Source organism: Microcaecilia unicolor, chromosome 3 (assembly GCF_901765095.1).
Source record: "Microcaecilia unicolor chromosome 3, aMicUni1.1, whole genome shotgun sequence".
NCBI classification, from domain to species: domain Eukaryota; kingdom Metazoa; phylum Chordata; class Amphibia; order Gymnophiona; family Siphonopidae; genus Microcaecilia; species Microcaecilia unicolor.
The window spans coordinates 232,005,166-232,023,852 of record NC_044033.1 but is presented as its reverse complement, the minus strand read 5'-3'; the positions used below and the strand labels follow the sequence as shown (position 1 = coordinate 232,023,852).

Sequence of the window (18,687 nt, the reverse complement as noted above, 5' to 3'; positions counted from 1 at the left end):
GTAAACAAAGACCCAAGGAGGAAAGGGAGAACAGTCAGGAAAGTAGACAGCATCATGGCAGGACTGCATGGCATTTCCAACATTAATATAAAAGAATGCAGCAAAACTAACATAAGTAGCCCATACTGGCTGTATGAGGGCACTGGCTGCCGACTTGAATTACACAATCCTTTTTCTATTCCCACCCAACTATCCTATTGAACATTTTATTACATTCCCTCCTTTCCTCACAGACTGTCACTCTGTTTCTCACCCCTCTTAGATTATTCTCAACTGTAAACTGCCCAGACATTACTTTGATGGGCAGGATATAAGCCTTTAATAAACTTGGAAACCAATGATCCATCTAGCCCAGTATCCTGCTTCCAACAGTGGCTAATCCAAGTCACAAGTACCTGGCAGAAATCCAAATAGTAACAATTCCATGCTACCAATCCCAGGGTAAGCAGAAAGAAAGCTTAATACAGTGAACATCTGGTCTCCTTTTAATCCAATTTAATTATGTAACCTCTCTGGAGTCAACTAAAGTGGCAGCAGCAAATATTTACACACATATTCGTGGCCAAGCCCTCAGGGCCACTTTAAGCAAACTATGCAGTCCCTGAGAACGTTAGCTCCCTGAACAGTGGTTAAGAAGCAGCAGAACAGAAAGCAAAGCAACAAGACCTGATTGCCACAGAAACTCAAAAAACCATCAACAAATATTAACTTTTAAAAAGTCAGCTGTGTGGGGGAAAGGGGGTTCATGGATGAAGATTTTCTTATGGTATCTAATTTCCTTCCACTAGCTCAACAAGTCCTACAGTTAAGCATCAACATTATCATACTGTCATGTGCTACAGCCTAGATGACAAAGGAAAAAACTAGCGCATGGACAGCGTTGAATATGGTACCAACAAAGGGAGGAAGAGCAAGAGCAGGGAACAAACTAATGCATACTGTGTACTAACCTGCTCCACCCCACACAGCTTTTCCACAGTTCCTTTGAAGTGTTTCATACAGTCTTCAGCCAGGTGCAAGTGTGTGGAATACTGCAGGGAAAATTTGAGCATTACTGCTTTTTTTTTTCTTTTGAAATTATTTTTAAAGAAGTTTTAACATTTCTTACCAAGTATCACCTTGTACAGATAAGGCAGGTTGGTTCACATTTATAATAGAGGCACAGTAAACAAAACATTTAAAAAACCCAAACAAACCCCAGTTTGCATCAAGTCCACAACACTGCGGGCTAAAAAAAAAAAAAAGCAACAAGTGCAAGCTCCAGCAAACTAGGCTTAAAAAAAAAAATTAAAACAGTGAAATTTAACAATGCACTTGCAAGGAAACTAAAGTAAAATAAAGCTGCAGCTGAAGCACCCCAAGTCTAGTAAAGGGGTTTTTCAGTATATAGCTACGCAGATATTTCAGTTGTTAATCCTGTTTCTTCCTCTATATCCCCGACTGTAGGAGTGGTAAAAGATTGTTTATATCTTATTATATTTAAACGGTTTTTATTGATGATCAGACATTTTAAACAAAATTATAGAAAGCAAACAGATTAAAGCCATAACAATACAGCATATGCATTTATATACACCTTAATTGTTTCATCAGTGATCATCAATTTTTATAACAGTAACTCCCCTTCAGCCACCTCCCTCCCCTCCTCCCCCCCCATAGCCTCTACTCTGAACTTCTTACTTCATGGTATCATCTTACAAAATCCAACGTCAGTCTATACCTAAATACACAAGGAGTATATGTCGACTGAGTTCTTCTCAAATTAGGGTTTACCTAAATTATTGAGTACTGCACTTCTTGCTTTATGAGAGATATTTTGTAAGTATGGATTCCATATAGTTATAAAATGCTTCCTTATCTTTGGGCTGTTAAAGGCCGATCTGGCCTCCCAGAGCATTAGCTTGTTTATATCTTATTAATTCATGGATGGGAAGATATATATTAAAGTTGAATTCAGAAAAAAAATTTTTTTTACTGTTGGACTATCAATAGAAATCAAACAAAATAAAACATGGAAAAGAAAATAAGATGATACCTTTTTTTATTGGACATAACTTAATACATTTCTTGATTAGCTTTCGAAGGTTGCCCTTCTTCGTCAGATCGGAAATAAGCAAATGTGGTAGAAGATAGTATATACAGTGGGGGAAATAAGTATTTGATCCCTTGCTGATTTTGTAAGTTTGCCCACTGACAAAGACATGAGCAGCCCATAATTGAAGGGTAGGTTATTGGTAACAGTGAGAGATAGCACATCACAAATTAAATCCGGAAAATCACATTGTGGAAAGTATATGAATTTATTTGCATTCTGCAGAGGGAAATAAGTATTTGATCCCCCACCAACCAGTAAGAGATCTGGCCCCTACAGACCAGGTAGATGCTCCAAATCAACTCGTTACCTGCATGACAGACAGCTGTCGGCAATGGTCACCTGTATGAAAGACACCTGTCCACAGACTCAGTGAATCAGTCAGACTCTAACCTCTACAAAATGGCCAAGAGCAAGGAGCTGTCTAAGGATGTCAGGAACAAGATCATACACCTGCACAAGGCTGGAATGGGCTACAAAACCATCAGTAAGACGCTGGGCGAGAAGGAGACAACTGTTGGTGCCATAGTAAGAAAATGGAAGAAGTACAAAATGACTGTCAATCGACAAAGATCTGGGGCTCCACGCAAAATCTCACCTCGTGGGGTATCCTTGATCATGAGGAAGGTTAGAAATCAGCCTACAACTACAAGGGGGGAACTTGTCAATGATCTCAAGGCAGCTGGGACCACTGTCACCACGAAAACCATTGGTAACACATTACGACATAACGGATTGCAATCCTGCAGTGCCCGCAAGGTCCCCCTGCTCCGGAAGGCACATGTGACGGCCCGTCTGAAGTTTGCCAGTGAACACCTGGATGATGCCGAGAGTGATTGGGAGAAGGTGCTGTGGTCAGATGAGACAAAAATTGAGCTCTTTGGCATGAACTCAACTCGTCGTGTTTGGAGGAAGAGAAATGCTGCCTATGACCCAAAGAACACCGTCCCCACTGTCAAGCATGGAGGTGGAAATGTTATGTTTTGGGGGTGTTTCTCTGCTAAGGGCACAGGACTACTTCACCGCATCAATGGGAGAATGGATGGGGCCATGTACCGTACAATTCTGAGTGACAACCTCCTTCCCTCCGCCAGGGCCTTAAAAATGGGTCGTGGCTGGGTCTTCCAGCACGACAATGACCCAAAACATACAGCCAAGGCAACAAAGGAGTGGCTCAGGAAGAAGCACATTAGGGTCATGGAGTGGCCTAGCCAGTCACCAGACCTTAATCCCATTGAAAACTTATGGAGGGAGCTGAAGCTGCGAGTTGCCAAGCGACAGCCCAGAACTCTTAATGATTTAGAGATGATCTGCAAAGAGGAGTGGACCAAAATTCCTCCTGACATGTGTGCAAACCTCATCATCAACTACAGAAGACGTCTGACCGCTGTGCTTGCCAACAAGGGTTTTGCCACCAAGTATTAGGTCTTGTTTGCCAGAGGGATTAAATACTTATTTCCCTCTGCAGAATGCAAATAAATTCATATACTTTCCACAATGTGATTTTCCGGATTTAATTTGTGATGTGCTATCTCTCACTGTTACCAATAACCTACCCTTCAATTATGGGCTGCTCATGTCTTTGTCAGTGGGCAAACTTACAAAATCAGCAAGGGATCAAATACTTATTTCCCCCACTGTATAGGAGAAACATCAAAGCATTACTTTGACAGTCTGACAGAGTGGGAGGGTGGGGGTATGCATGGGGACATCAAAGCATTTCATTGATATAACAGGATGGGTGTTGGTAGGTGAGAGGAGGGTAATAAACAGAGAACTACAGCTTTATGGTTTATAATGGGTTAGAAAACCTTCGAAAACTAATCAAGAAATGTATTAAGTTATGTCCAATAAAAAAGGTATCATCTTATTTTCTTTTCCATGTTTTATTTTGTTTGATTTCTATTGATAACCTTTAAGAGTGAACTAACACGGCTACCACACCTCTCTACTGTTGGACTACAAACCAGACCCTCTGGAGAAACAGATTACAATTGGTAATTTGCATTTTTCTTTGTAATCTACAACTAAGTTATTGGGAGTGTATTTAGATCAAACTGTCATTCAATTCTCATATCTCAATGCTGATAAACGTTCTTTCATAGATGAGAAAGGAAAGGTGAGTAAGGACATTTTTTGAATAAGGACAATTTAGGCTGCTAGTACAATCATTGGTATTGTTGAAATTGGACCTGCAACTTTGGAGCTCCTATTACAATCTGTCCAAAAAACAACAGTGTGTTTAATCTTTTCATTGAAAAATCGTGATTACATTTCTCATTCATATATAGAATTGAATCGGTTACCGATAGTGGCAAGGGTTTTATTCAAATTTACCTGCATGTTTAAAATTTTAATAGGAGAATGTCAAAGTTACATGATTTCATATATGGAATTCAGCTCTAATAAGAGGTTGAGAAGATCTAACAATTTTTCTCCTTTTGCATTTCCTTTCCGTAAAGGATTAAAACAATTCAGTGTGTATGCACAATTATTGGCCTACCAAGCCCCTAGAGTTTGGAAGGATTTGGGTGTAAATTCAAATTTCTGGTATAATAAAGACAACTCTCTTTAAAAGATTCTTATGTTAATTTTTATTTTAATGTTTATATAAAAGTTTACTGTAAATGTTATATTTGATGTTGTATTTTCCCAAGGGATTGTCTCAAATAACTAAATATTCAATTTTGAATATTTGTAAACAGCTTAGAACTTGGGGCCCTGTTTACTAAGACACGCTGTAGGCGAGCTATCATTTTTTAGCACGCTAATGCTAGAAACACCCATAGGAATATATGGGTATCTCTAGCGTTAACACGCGCTAAATACACTAACGCACCTTAGTAAACAGGGCCTTTGTTTTGGTAAAAGTGGTCTAGAAATTAAAATAGAAACTTCTCTCCTCTCCTGTAACTCCATGGTCATACTGGATATACCCAATACAACAATTCAAGAACCTGGCATTAAGGTGTATAAAATACAGTCATAACAATCAGTCTCAATCTTGAGCCAAAGCCAATATCATAGAAGGTTGATCTTGCATAGCCTCAAATTTTAGTAATAAGTGGAAATGCGATTTAACCTTTAAAAACTAATACGTCTCTTGAACTTATAAGAAACATAGAAACATGACGGCAGATAAAGGCCAAATGACCCATCCAGTCTGCCCATCCTCCGTAACCACTCTTCTTTTTCCTACGGGATCCCAAATGCTTGTCCCATGCTTTCTTAAAATCTGACACAGTTAGCTTAGCGGGGTTTAAAAAAAAGGTTTGGACGGCTTCCTATGGGAAAAGTCCATAGACCATTGTTAAAATGGACTTGGGGAAAATCCACTGCTTATTTGTGGGATAAGCAGCATAAAATGTTTTGTACTTTTTTGGGTTCTTGCCAGGTATTTGTGACCTGGATTGGCCTTTGTTGGAAACAGGATGCTGGGCTTAATGCACCTTTGGTCTGTCCCAGTATGGCAATACTTATCTAAGTGTCTCCACGACCTCCACCAGAAGGCCAATTCACACTTCCACCACCCTTTCCGTGAATTAATACTTTCTTAGATATATATATCGGCAGCTCCTGAAGAAGCATATTTTGTGAAACAGGGAGGTTCCGTTGAGCCCAGCCAAGATAAGTTTAGAATATTGTTAAAAATTATGACTGCAATGAAATCACTGAAGTGAGCTGAAGTCAGACAAATGAAGTTATATGGATGTTAAGATATATTACCAATATTAAAAGACCAACGATAAAGAAAATTTAGAAAATAAAGGAGGTGGAGGTCTTTCAGACTGATGGAAAAATTCAGTAACCTTTAAATACAGCTATAAGGCTTATGAGGTACTGCTATGAGTGGAGGAGTGGCCTAGTGGTTAGGGTGGTGGACTCTGGTCCTGGGGAACTGAGTTCAATTCCCACTTCAGGCACAGCTCCCTGTGACTCTGGGCAAGTCACTTAACCCTCCACTGCCCCAGGTACAAATAAGTACCTGTATATGTAAGCTGCATTGAGCCTGCCATGAGTGGGAAAGCGCGGGGTACAAATGTAATAAAAATAAAATAAAAATAAACACTGCAGTCTTTTCCTCCACATAAATATTTAATTAATAGAAACAAAAAATAAAATAAGTTGAGCAGTAATATAAGTTGGGAAGTTAGTTATCATTGAGTGGTAATAGATGGCTTATATTGCCTCCTCCTGATGGATCAAGGAAGAATTCCCTATGAAGGGTCAAAATATCCAAAAGTGTAGGGAAGGGATGCAGGACAACCAAACCAGGCAGCACTCTAGATGTAAATAAAATATATATTTATTAAAAAGACCAGATACAATGGACTCAACATGGCCCCATGTTTCGGCAGTTATATTCCTGCTTCAGGAGTCAGATTATCTTACATATACAAAAAAAGCAAAGAGGATACATAATGTAATATGGTACAAAGGAAATGTAAAAAAAACTCATTACTCTACATTCAGAAGTGGTAAGTGAATTGTGGACAATGAAATGAAATATACCAAATGTAGACACATGATATAAATAGATATAAAATGTGGACCCATGATGTTACATGCCAAAATGGAAAGTGAAATGTGAACCATAAAATTAAATATACAAAATTGGTATAAAAGTAATGTAAGACAGATATTGCTTGAATTTCTTATGTGTAAAAAGTGATGAATATATCTGTTGAGAACGAATGAAACAAATCATTAATTTGAGTGCAAGTGAGATACACGTATATTATATTTATGTATATAAATTCTAAAAGGGGTGAAAATGAGGATAAACCAAGTAAAATGAAACAAAAGATGACAAAATATTTTACATATATTTCTATTTATAAAAACCTGTGTAAAGTAATAACTGTTCACAAAATGGTTAAAATATGGTACAAGACATACACAATGCAAAAATCTAAAGGGAACAAATGCTATTGATCAAAAGTGAAAAAGCAATTTAAAGTCCCAGAAAAGGTTACAAAGAATGCTAAACAGAGGAACACAGGTCTTCCACTCAGCCACCTCTCTCCTCTTCAATCTGTTCAAAATTCTGCTGCACGACTAATATTTCGCCAAAGTCATTATGCCCATATCAGCCCTCTCCTGAAGTCACTTCGCTGGCTCCCTATCCGTTTCCATATAAAATTCAAGCTCATCTTATTGACCTATATGTGCATTCACTCTGCAGCCCCTCACTACCTCTCCACCCTCATCTCTCCCTACACTCCTTCCCAGGAACTCCGTTCACTAGGCAAATCTCTCCTAATTGCACCCTTCTCCTCCATCGCTAACTCCAGACTCCGTTCCTTTTATCTTGCCGCACCTTATGCCTGGAATAGGCTTCCTGAGCCGTTACGTCTAGCTCCATCCCCGGCCGCCTTCAAATCCAGGGTAAAGGCCTACCTGTTTGCTGCTGCTTTTGACTCCTAATTTGTCACTTGCTCGTAACCTTGTCTTACTCTCTTCAATAGTCCCTTTCCCTATGTGTCCTTCTGTCTGTCCTACCCTTATCCCTTATTGGTCCTGTCTGTCCGTCCTGATTTAGATTGTAAGCTCTTTTGAGCAGGGACTGTCTATTCTTCATGTTCAATTGTGAATCGCTGCGTATGACTGGTAGCGCTATAGAAATGATTTATAGTAGTAGTAGTAACACAAAAAAACAAACAGGAAATAGAATAAGAGGTCCTTTTAGAAAGGCACGCTAGTGTTTTTATTGCACGATAAAATACGTGTACGCTAAATGCTAGAGATGGCCATATATTCCTATGGGCATCTCTAGCGTTTAGTGTGCGCTAAGAATGCTAGCGTGCCTTTGTAAAAGACACCCTAAATTTACTATAAAAGTTATGCAGTGCTCTATACATACCCATTACTTAGTACTCAGAGTATAAAATAAAGGATTGAAACACCACACAAAAATGCTTAGGAAAAAAAGAATATGATGCAATACCCAATCAAATCTTACAGTATCAGTTACATAACAATTAAGATCTTACGATGCCAATGAGAAATTGAAGTCTCCGTAAAAATCATGTACTTTAAAAACAAGTCTGCAAATGATCAAAGCAAACTGAAATCTAGAAAAACTGTATACATACTACCTCCGACAGTACATTATGAAGTTCTATAACTTAGAAATGTTTAATGTGATTTTAAAGCTTATGTGCCCCCTTCTTTTTTGCCACAAAATTATTAAAAGTATGAGTATTTAAAGAAACAATAAGAAAGGTGGTTTAAATTCACGCTCTCCCATAAAAGACTTATCTAAAGACTTAGTAAAACAGAAGAGACAGCGCATAAAGTTCACGCAAACAGCGTAGGAAAAAGAAAACTCGTTACGTCATGGCTTTTTAAAGACGGACACAGCGTCAGATGAAAGGCAAATGGTGTCAAAATAAGGCTATACTTAGAAACAAGGCAGACTATCAAATGTCATAATGAGGCTTGGCTAAGGCAGTAGTGAACAAGGATAGGCTTATGGGATGTGTATATGTGCAACTAGCATCAAATCGAGGCCTGGAACACATTGTAAGTACTTGAAAACAAGACAGGCTACTGAGTGCAATAACGCAATTTAACAAAAATGTCATGGCACCATATTACAGTATGTATCCTCTCTGCTTTTTTGTATATGTAGATACTCTTGACTCCTGAAGCAGGCATATTACTGCCGAAACACAGGACTGTGTAGAGTCCATTGTATCTGGTATTTTTAATAAATATATTTTTATTTACCTCTGGAATCCTGCCTGGTTTGGTTGTCCTGCATCCCTTCCTTACTCTTTTGGACAGTTATATTGTCTGCTTTCAACTACTTTAATTTCAAGATTACAAGTTATTCAGAATATTGCAGCTGGAACACAAGAGGTCAGATCAAGTTACACCCACGTTGATAAACTTCACTGGTTACCTATTAAAGCATTATTTTTAAATTGTCATGTTAGATTTATAAGATGTTTATAGGTACATGTCCAGAATCTTTTGTGAAAGATAAATATAAAAAGTCTTTATAGACTTCACTTCCTTACCAAGCAGTTTCTGAATGGTGTTCTTTAGCTGCTGATCTCAAAATGGTCTCCTCTTATCTACTATTCCGGAAACAATTGAAGGCCTTTAAAAAATTTCTTAATTAAGCCAGTTTTATTATATAGCTTTTATATCTTTTGTTCTATTGGCAATTTTGAAAAATTTAAACTGTAATTTGATGTTATCCACTTTGAACCCATATAAGGGAGTTGGCGGACTATAAGCATCATTACCAAAATCGATAAGTAAATAAAAAAAAGTTTACCCCAGTATGGAACCCCCCTACTGGTACCAACACAACTGGTAAGAAAAGAAGTGGCTCTTCTAATGTAGTTGAATACCAATTTATGAGGTGTGAGAATATCAAATCATTAAAAACCGAGCAAGTTAAACCATATCAGTAACAAGGTGTATAACCAGCTAACAAAAATCACTCAAGAGTGTTACACTTAAGTTCCTAGAAACAAAAGGACAGTCAAACCTCAAGTGTTTTATTCTTTAGTCCTCCTCACCTTATTCAGCTCCTTCTGGTACTGTGGCATCTTCTTCAGGATCTGAGATAGATCCTTAATATTGGCCTGAAAATGAAAATCAGAGACAATGATAGCAGAGAGGCTCCTAGACAATATAAAGCCATTCCTCTCCATTTTGAGCCTCTAGCCAGTTAAATGTTCAGCTGAAAATAATCTCAAATCTAGCTGGCTAAAGTTAGGATGCTCAGACTGGTTTTCCTAGAACTTAGTTGGCTAGTGTTGAAAATCAGCAAAGGGTCTGTTTAAGCATATGTGCTGAATTAATTATTCTGTACAGACATTAATGTACTACACTATAAAGGGAAAAAAGTGTATAAAAGTGTTCCCATAGTTGAAACATTCTGCTAAAGGAACTGCAGACTGAAGGGTCCCACTCCCTATTTTCTTACCCCTAAGCTGGTCATCTTGCACAGATAGCAACAAAATACAAAAAGTTTACTTTAACTAATGAATATTTGGATTTTTAATGCCTGCATGCTGCAACTAATGTACTGGGATTCAAAGACATTTGGATTAGTTCCTGGAAGAAAAGTGCATAAAAACATTATTAATCAAGTGGTCTTGGGAGAGCCACTGCTCATCTCTGGAAATGAAATAAGAGAAATCAGATCTATTTATAGGATCTGTCAAGTATTTGTAACTCAGACTAGCTGCTGTCAGAGACAAAATATACTAGGCTGTAGGCTCGATGGACCTTGCTCTGACAGCATACCTTTTCTTATTTCTTATGACTGAATGCATTAAGGGAATTTTTGAATAAAAATGATCTAAAATTTTCCCTCTCATTAAAAAAAAAAGCAAATATAAATAAAAAATTGTATTTTATATTTTATTTTTATATTAATAGTTACTGTCCTTTGGAAGAAATTCACCCAAGGAAGTAAATAGTGAGAATAAGCAGACATACTGTATATACTCAAGTATAAACTAGAGGGTTTATATTCAAAGGTCCAGCTCACTTTCAGGTTTATCTGTAGGACCAGATCCACTGCCAGATGTAATGCAGCTCTACTCTAGAACACTTCTAGATGCTGCTGCCTCTAACAATCAACATTAGCTGCTGGTGGCAGACAAGACAAACAGTACCTCAGCTCCTGTTTCTTAGGTACATTCTCCATTCCAAAATAAAGGGACTTTGCTTCTATCTCCCCCCCCCCCCAGAATGACAGGCATTTCTTCCTCAAAATTGCCCCCCCCCCCAGGTAACCAACTTTTCCCGCCTCCACCACCCCCTCTTGTCTGACTTTTCTCTTATTATTCAATGTCATGATGGAACCATTAAGGAAAATTCTGGAGGGCAGAGGCATAGGCGCCCGGTACCCTCATCTCCCCCTATGTTCCCGCCCGCAACCTCCGCTCACAGGACAAAGCCCTTCTCTCAGTACCCTTCTCCACCACTGCCAACACCAGGCTCCGCTCATTCTGCCTTGCCTCACCCTATGCCTGGAATAATCTTCCTTTACCCATACGCCATGCCCCCTCCCTACCCATCTTCAAATCTCTGCTTAAAACTCACCTCTTCAATGCTGCCTTCGGCGCCTAACCGCTCGAGAAATATAAAATGCCCCAATCTATCCACCCTATCAGATTAACTGTTCACTCGTCCTCTAGATTGTTCACTTGTCTTTAGATTGTTCTCTTGTCTTTTAGATTGTAAGCTCTTTGAGCAGGGACTGTCCTCCTATGTTTGAATTGTACAGCGCTGCGTAACCCTAGTAGCGCTTTAGAAATGTTTATTAGTAGTAGTATAAGAGGCTTGGACAGACTAAGCCTCCCCTGCTGTGCTCTGAGGGGTTTAAATTGTTGATTTACCTCCATCCTCACAGCACCAGCTGCAGTGAAAGCCCTCTAGCCTTGTGTGTAATCAGTTGTAGAAATTGGTTTATGGTTTGCTTACCTTACTGCTGGGAGAGTGGGGGGGGGGGGGGGGGGGGGGGGGGGGGTTGGCTGGAGGTGTCCTGGGTTGCCAGGGAGATATTTAACAAGGATGACTTCCTGACCTGCACTGAGGACAGATAGCAGCAGATACTGGGCCAGCATGATCAGAAAAAGTCACCAAACAAAGGTAGAAAAGATCATTTTATTTTCATTATAGTGTTTGGAATATGTCCACTTTGAGAATCAGATGCTCAACATTAGAAGTTTATATTTATTTACTTATTTATGGCATTTTATCCCACATTAAACATGAATTAGGGTGTTTTGTGGCTCTACATGAGAATTGTGATGATATGATCCCTTGTTTTATATTGTTGACAGTCTGCATTTTCCGTTTGGGTGGTATATTGGTGTATTAGGTTCTGCCCAATGTAAATTTTATGGTACAGTAAGGTTCTGAGTGTGTTTTTGCACAAAGTTGTGCATAGTGTTTTGCAGTTCAGCGATTGTGCTTAGAATATGCTTTGAGCAACCACTTTATTCTTTGACATATGATACATATCTTAATATCTAAATTTAATAAAAGGTATTGTGACTTATTTTTATTTATTTTTTCTGTGCGTTATCAGACAATTATGGATTTAAGCTACACCCTGGCCCCACCCCTAACCCCGCCCACTTTAGCCTCCCCAAACAGTTGGGCCACCGACCGCCTATGGGCAGAGGACTGAAATCTTTCATCTATGCAGATGATGTAACAATATACTTAACATATGATGACCAAATCTATGTAAACACTATCCACAAAATCCTAAACCCAACAGAAAACTGGGCCTCCTCTTTTCATTTTAAACTGAACAGAGACAAAACTGAATATCTAATTATTCAGAACCAAAACACTACCCAAGAGCTCACAAGTTTCACAATCAATAGCATAACATACCCTACTGAATCTAACCTGAAAATATTAGGAGTCATCATTGACAAATTCCTGTCTTGTGATGATCAAGTAAATGCACTGATTGCCAAAACTTTCAAATAATGTGGACGTTAAAAAGAATTAGACCATACTTTCCTACCAATAATTTTCGTTCACTAGTACAAACAATGATTCTATCTCAGACTATTGTAATGCCATATATTTAGGTAATAAGATATCACTAAATAAGAAATTTCAAACAACCTTCAACACATACAGCAGCTAGACCAGTCCTCAGAGTCTCTAAATTCGATAGAGCAACACCTCTTCTCATCAAACTACACTGGCTACCCATAAAAGCCAGGATATTCTTCAAAACATGTATTTTTATTTACAAGATAATCTACAGAATGTATCCAAACTATATGTTGGACATGATAGACCTTCGCATTTGGAATGCATCTCCCATCTCTAGAGATTCTCACTCTGAACTATCCTAGTTGCAAGATTGCCACGAGGTAACAAGCCGCCCCACATCAGAGCTCCGCAGCCCTCCTACTTTCATCTCCTCTGCAACTGCTCCACTGCCGAGCAGCCAACTCCTGGACACCCCTCGTGGTGCCCTGCCAGTGCAGGAGTTGTGGTGAAGCCATCCAGAGCAGCTAGATGGTGACCCAATCCTAAGAGGGGATTACTGATGAGCTGCGGGATCCACAAGGTTTACAACCCAAACGCTGCAACAGAGACAGAACAGTACAGCGACCCGACAGAGACAGAGCAGCTAGATGGTGCCCCAATCCCGAAAGGGGATTGCTGATGATCTGCAGGATCCATGAGCTCCAATGACACAAAGCAGTTCAGCGACCCGACGGGAAAGGCTGCCAAAGCACAGGCTGTAGGAGCCTCCTATCCCACGCAGGGAACCAAGGGAGTAGAATCCATGGGTCGCAGAGCATCTGAGTCGTCTGAAAGAAGTCTGCAGGGACCACAATGAGGAAAGCCCGAACTGACGGCCACAGGTGAGCAGACATAGTGTCCCCCGATCAACCTCCTGAGCTGACGGCTGCATGAGAGCTCAGTAGTCCTCCACCTCCACATCCTGCTGGACTTCCCTGAGTCCACCGTACTGCAGCCCAAGATGGCTCGATCCCAGGACCAGGATTCTGCAACAGACGAATCTTGTATGTGGGTGTGCTGAGTTGCATGGACAGGATCCGTGGAGCAACCAGACCAGCACTGGAGGTTATGTAAGCATTTATAGATGAATAACTCTTCTGGGCAAAGCTACCCAATGAGTAATTCCCAGGTTCCGTTTACAGGAGTCTGGCTAAACCAACTTCCTAGCTCTGTCCAGGGGTTATATATTATAAAGGAACCTGGCTGTTCTGGGCCTACACCAGAACTTTTCTTCTGTTAGAGAGAACTGGAATAAAAGTAAAGTCACTGCTGTGAAATATATTAATTTATTATATAGGTAAGAAAATAGAATAATACACCCTCCGAGTTGGATAAGGGGAAATGGACCCAAATATCTGGACAGATAGTTCTCCACACGGAAAGTGTGGAACCGCAAAAAGGCCATGCCGAATTAAGACGGATCCTCGCCGAGCCCAGACATATCTCTGCCTGGGCAGAACAACATTGATTAAGCCGGCTTCGGACGGTGTCAAGATGGACCCTACCGGCTCACTGCTCAGACAGCCGAGCGGAGCACTCCAAGTAAAACCAACTGCAGGGATGACCTCCAATCCTACACCGTACCCAGAGTCTGATGACAGAACAAGGTATCAACGCACCTCATATCTATACAACCATAAACCTCTTGTAACTGAAGGGACATATTTACAGCAAAGATGAGTCAGGGTCATCCAAAAGAGAGGGAGAAAGATGGTAAAGAGAGAGGGAGAAAGATGGTAAAGACAACTCCAGGCACCAAATGAAACCAAACACCACAATCCAGAACTGGTGGGAGACAGAAGGGAAGTTGACTCCAGGTAAAGAATGAATCCAAAGGCCACCGAGCTCTCACAAGCACACACACTTACACAACCAAAAAAAAAAACAAGCAGGAAGAGAAACAAAAGCCATTCGAACAACTAATCTACACCGCCTGGGTAAATCAGTGAGAGACCAACCAAATTGTGTTCCTGCGTGACTTTCCCTATCCATCTTACCCCTCTCTCATCTTACAATGAGGTAGCCCCAATACTCTGCTTAGCCCTCTTGGATTTCTCGATGGGTAACCTACTTGAAGAACTCGAAATTAAACAAATTCCAATAATCTGTGACTTACCCAGAAAACCTAATACCCATAAAACAACAAAGACCCACTAACGTACACCTTTTAAAGAGCTCTGATCCCTGGCCACAGAACATTACGCCTGCAATGACCCATATGCTGCTCAGCAAGCCCATTATTCGACACAAAACATGATCTCTTCTGAACCTGACCAAACTACTCTCACACTTAGACCGCATGGCCCATCCTACTCCTGCACCAGCAATCTATATCAATGCAAGATCCATGGCAAATAAGACCTTACTAGGGATTAGAATAATCTGATCTAGGCTTTTTGTTTATCTCTGAAACATGGCAGAAATCGACAGCCTAATATTACTCCACCTATTCCCAACCGGACACCACATTCTCCATTCTTCTAGACTATACAAAAAAAAGTAGGCGGCGTAGCACTCTGAATAACCCACCCGTACATCATCATAAACATTCCGGTCTCCAAGCAAATGTGTCTCCAAAAACCCTTGGGGTGCTGATAACCTTCCAAATTCAATTCCACCCAAACTGGGGAGTGATCGGACACATGAATCGGTTCTATAATAGCATCTCTCACCTGACCCCACAACCCACGATGACACCATATCAGATCGATCTTTGTATATGTTCCAGTTGAGTGAAAGTATAGCTCTTAGCAGAGGGATGATGTAGGTGCCACTTTCTGAGTACGTGGACCACTATATTAAACCAAATGTAAAACAAGCACAATCTTATGTAAGGGATACGGCTCACTTGCTGGAAGTTCTTGATCAGATTAACATCCCTACTACTAAATCAGTACTTTTAGCCACCTTAGATGTAGTGGCTTTGTATACGAATATTCCTCAGATTGATGAGTTGGGGATTATAGCTAAATATCTATCCCCAATACATTTGTCATGGGAGAAAATTTGATTGTTAAATTATATGAGTGAGCTTGTCTCAATAATAACTATTTCATTTTTTGAAGATACATATTACCATCAGATCAAGGGAGTAGCCATGGGCGCTACAGTTGCTCCATCTGTAGCTTGCCTTTATATGACCAATTTTGAAAATGAGCATGTATACACTGCTCCCTTGATAGGCAAGGTTCTGATATGGAAGCGTTATATTGACGACATCCTCATTGTCTGGGATGGAACTGAGGAAGAACTTCAGCAATTTGTGTCGTTTCTCAATAGTGCTAATACACATATGAGTTTTACAGCTACTTGGCATCCTTCTGTTATCAGTTTCCTTGATGTAATCATTACCTTACAGGAAGGAAAATTATGTACTTCGATTTACAGGAAGAAGACTGATAGCAATATGGTGCTCCATTACTCAAGTTTTCATCCCAGACACTTACGGGATAATATTCCTTCTGGTCAGTTTTTGCGATTAAAATGCATATGTACAGACAAAAAAGATTATAAAATACAGGCAGCAGCTATGTGCCAGCGCTTTTATCAGCGTGGGTATCCTGATAAGGTTATCCGGAAGGCTTATAAAAGGGCCTCTAATGCGGAACGCCAGTGGTTGCTGCAATCGAAGGATCAAGATAATTCACATTCTCTGGTCTGTGTACTTCCTTTTTCAAATATGTCTAGTTCTATTCGGCAATTAATATGTAAACATTGGCATGTTCTTCAAGTACATGCACCCCTGGTAGATTGCCCCTGTTTCGCCTATAAGAGGGTGTAATTTGGGTGAGATTTTATCCGGGCAGAGTCCGGATTGGCATGGACAATCGGGACACTTCAAATGTGGATCCTGCATACATTGTCAGCATGTTTATGAGGGTAACATGATTAGTGTACCCAATAATAATCATCGTAATTTTTACATGCATAGCAGGACTGATTGTAACTCGGTTGGAGTTGTGTACTGCATATGGTGCCCATGTGGACTTTTTTTATATAGGGCACACGAAGAGGAAGATTAAAACACGCATCGGGGAACATATCAGTAATATCCGTACCTGTAAAAGGGAAGCTCCTCTGTCTGAGCATTGGAGCGAGTTTCATCATCAGATTACTGACTTGAAATATACTGTGATCCTACAAATTAATTTGCAGAGGGGAGGAAATTTGAGTGATATCTTGACAAACTGAAAAAAAATCAATTGTGCTGTCATATTTTGGACAAGCTGCAAACGTTTAGTAAAAGTCTTTGTCCAACCATTAAAGATAATATTACAATAATCTAATCTGGATGGGATCATTGTATGTCAGCTTGCAGCTGATTATTTCAGGAGAGTGAGAAGAAGGGGTCAAGGGTTCCTGTCAATGCAATTTTTATAGAACAATTTATCTAGTGACTTGCAAAGTATTACAGAAATTTTACATTTTCAAAAACAGGGTCAGGTATGGTTATTTGTAGCGGCATATGGGGAAAGAACAATAGTGATATGGGTAGCTGGGGATGGTTGGTCTGTGTCAATTTTTCGTATATGCATTGAAATGTGGATATTAAAAAAATGTCAAATATTTCAGTTTATATCACAGTATACAGAATGAAATAAGCATTGCTCTCACCTTGTCAGTAGTCATCCTCTTACTCTCACAAAAGTTCTTTAGTAGTTCTGTGACCTTCCTGCCAGAGAAAACAGGAAGACATTAGAATGTAATACTTCTAGAACTCTTAATACTGTCATCTTGAGTCAGGCCCTTCTTTGTAATAAATAAATAAATAAATGAAGTTCGCAGAGATTCTAATTTGTCAAAAAATGAATGGTATCACTAAGCTTAGTTTGCAGGGTTCTAGAATCACTTCTAAACAAACACTAGAGCAGCAAAGACCTAAAATGATTATTAGGTACTGTTGGTTCTAGAGTCCTTGATTTCCACACAAGCCTGCTAAGTCTGTTCTTCACCTAAGACAACATTTGTCAAGTGCTTTTGCGTTTGCCCATGGAGTAGCCTAGTGGTTAGAGCAGCAGGCTGAGAACTAGAGAAGTCAGGTTTAAATCCCCCTCCATTGCCTCAGGTACAGAAGGACAAGAAAACATCTACTATATATGAATGTAACTTGCCTTGAACTAATGAGAAAGGGAAATGGGACTTGATATACCGCCTTTCTGTGGTTTTTGCAACTACATTCAAAGCGGTTTACATAGTATATTCAGGTACTTATTTGTACCTGAGGCAATGCCCAGAGTCACAAGGAGCTGCAGTTGGAATCGAACTCAGTTCCCCAGGATCAAAGTCCACTGCACTAACCACTAGGCTACTCCTCCACTCCAGAAAAAGTGAGCAATAAATCCAAACATGGAAAAGTACTGCCAGATATAGAAAAGCTTATTATGAACTAGGACTACCTTGAAAGTATAAAATTGATGAAGTATTCTACTATAATTCTGGCAAAAATAAAAAAAGTAAAGTAAATATTTTTGCCTAGTTGAAGAGGTCTATATATGACAGTGGACAAAATTGCACCCTATTGCAATCTGTATACAAATTAAGAAAAGAAACCAATGATAATCTATCATGAAACAGGTCCACATTAAAATCAGCCTTGCAAGGTTGAAAATCCCAGAACTTACATGACATGGATGATACATATCTATAAACAGTCTAATTTGTTTTATTTTGCAGATGGACAAATTAACCATAAGGATCCTGTTCCTAATCATACTACTGCTGGGAACACAGGTTGCCAAGCTGATCAAACCTGGTCCTCCTTCTGGGTTCCCGATTACACAGTTGCAAATAGTTACAGAAAGTATTTGCATCACTGAAAATCATCATACTCCAATGACCAAATTCCCAATCTGGTTCAAGTCACATATTAACTATAACACCGCTAATGTGCAAAACATTCTGAGCCAAATGGAGAAAATTATGATCCAACCTGTTAGAAAAAAAAATCAGCAAAGAGCCAAACTCTTTATGAGCTGTCATATTTTGGACAAGCTGCAAACGTTTAGTAAGAGTCTTTGTACAACTATTAAAGATAGCATTACAATAATCTAGTCAGGACAGGTTCA

At 39.6% G+C, this 18,687-nt stretch overlaps 1 protein-coding gene across 2 annotated transcripts in view; it reads right to left on the bottom strand.

Moving 5' to 3' along the window:
• The window catches only part of STXBP2 (syntaxin binding protein 2), a 165,695-nt gene that overhangs the window by 40,813 nt on the left and 106,195 nt on the right, over positions 1–18,687 (bottom strand). For both annotated transcript variants that reach the window (XM_030197557.1, XM_030197556.1), the window contains exons 11-13: positions 17,237–17,294; positions 9,628–9,693; positions 951–1,031 (exon numbers count right to left, since the gene is read on the bottom strand). In XM_030197557.1, coding sequence (XP_030053417.1) covers positions 951–1,031; positions 9,628–9,693; positions 17,237–17,294 — 205 coding nt within the window. The remainder of the gene's footprint in view (positions 1–950; positions 1,032–9,627; positions 9,694–17,236; positions 17,295–18,687) is intronic.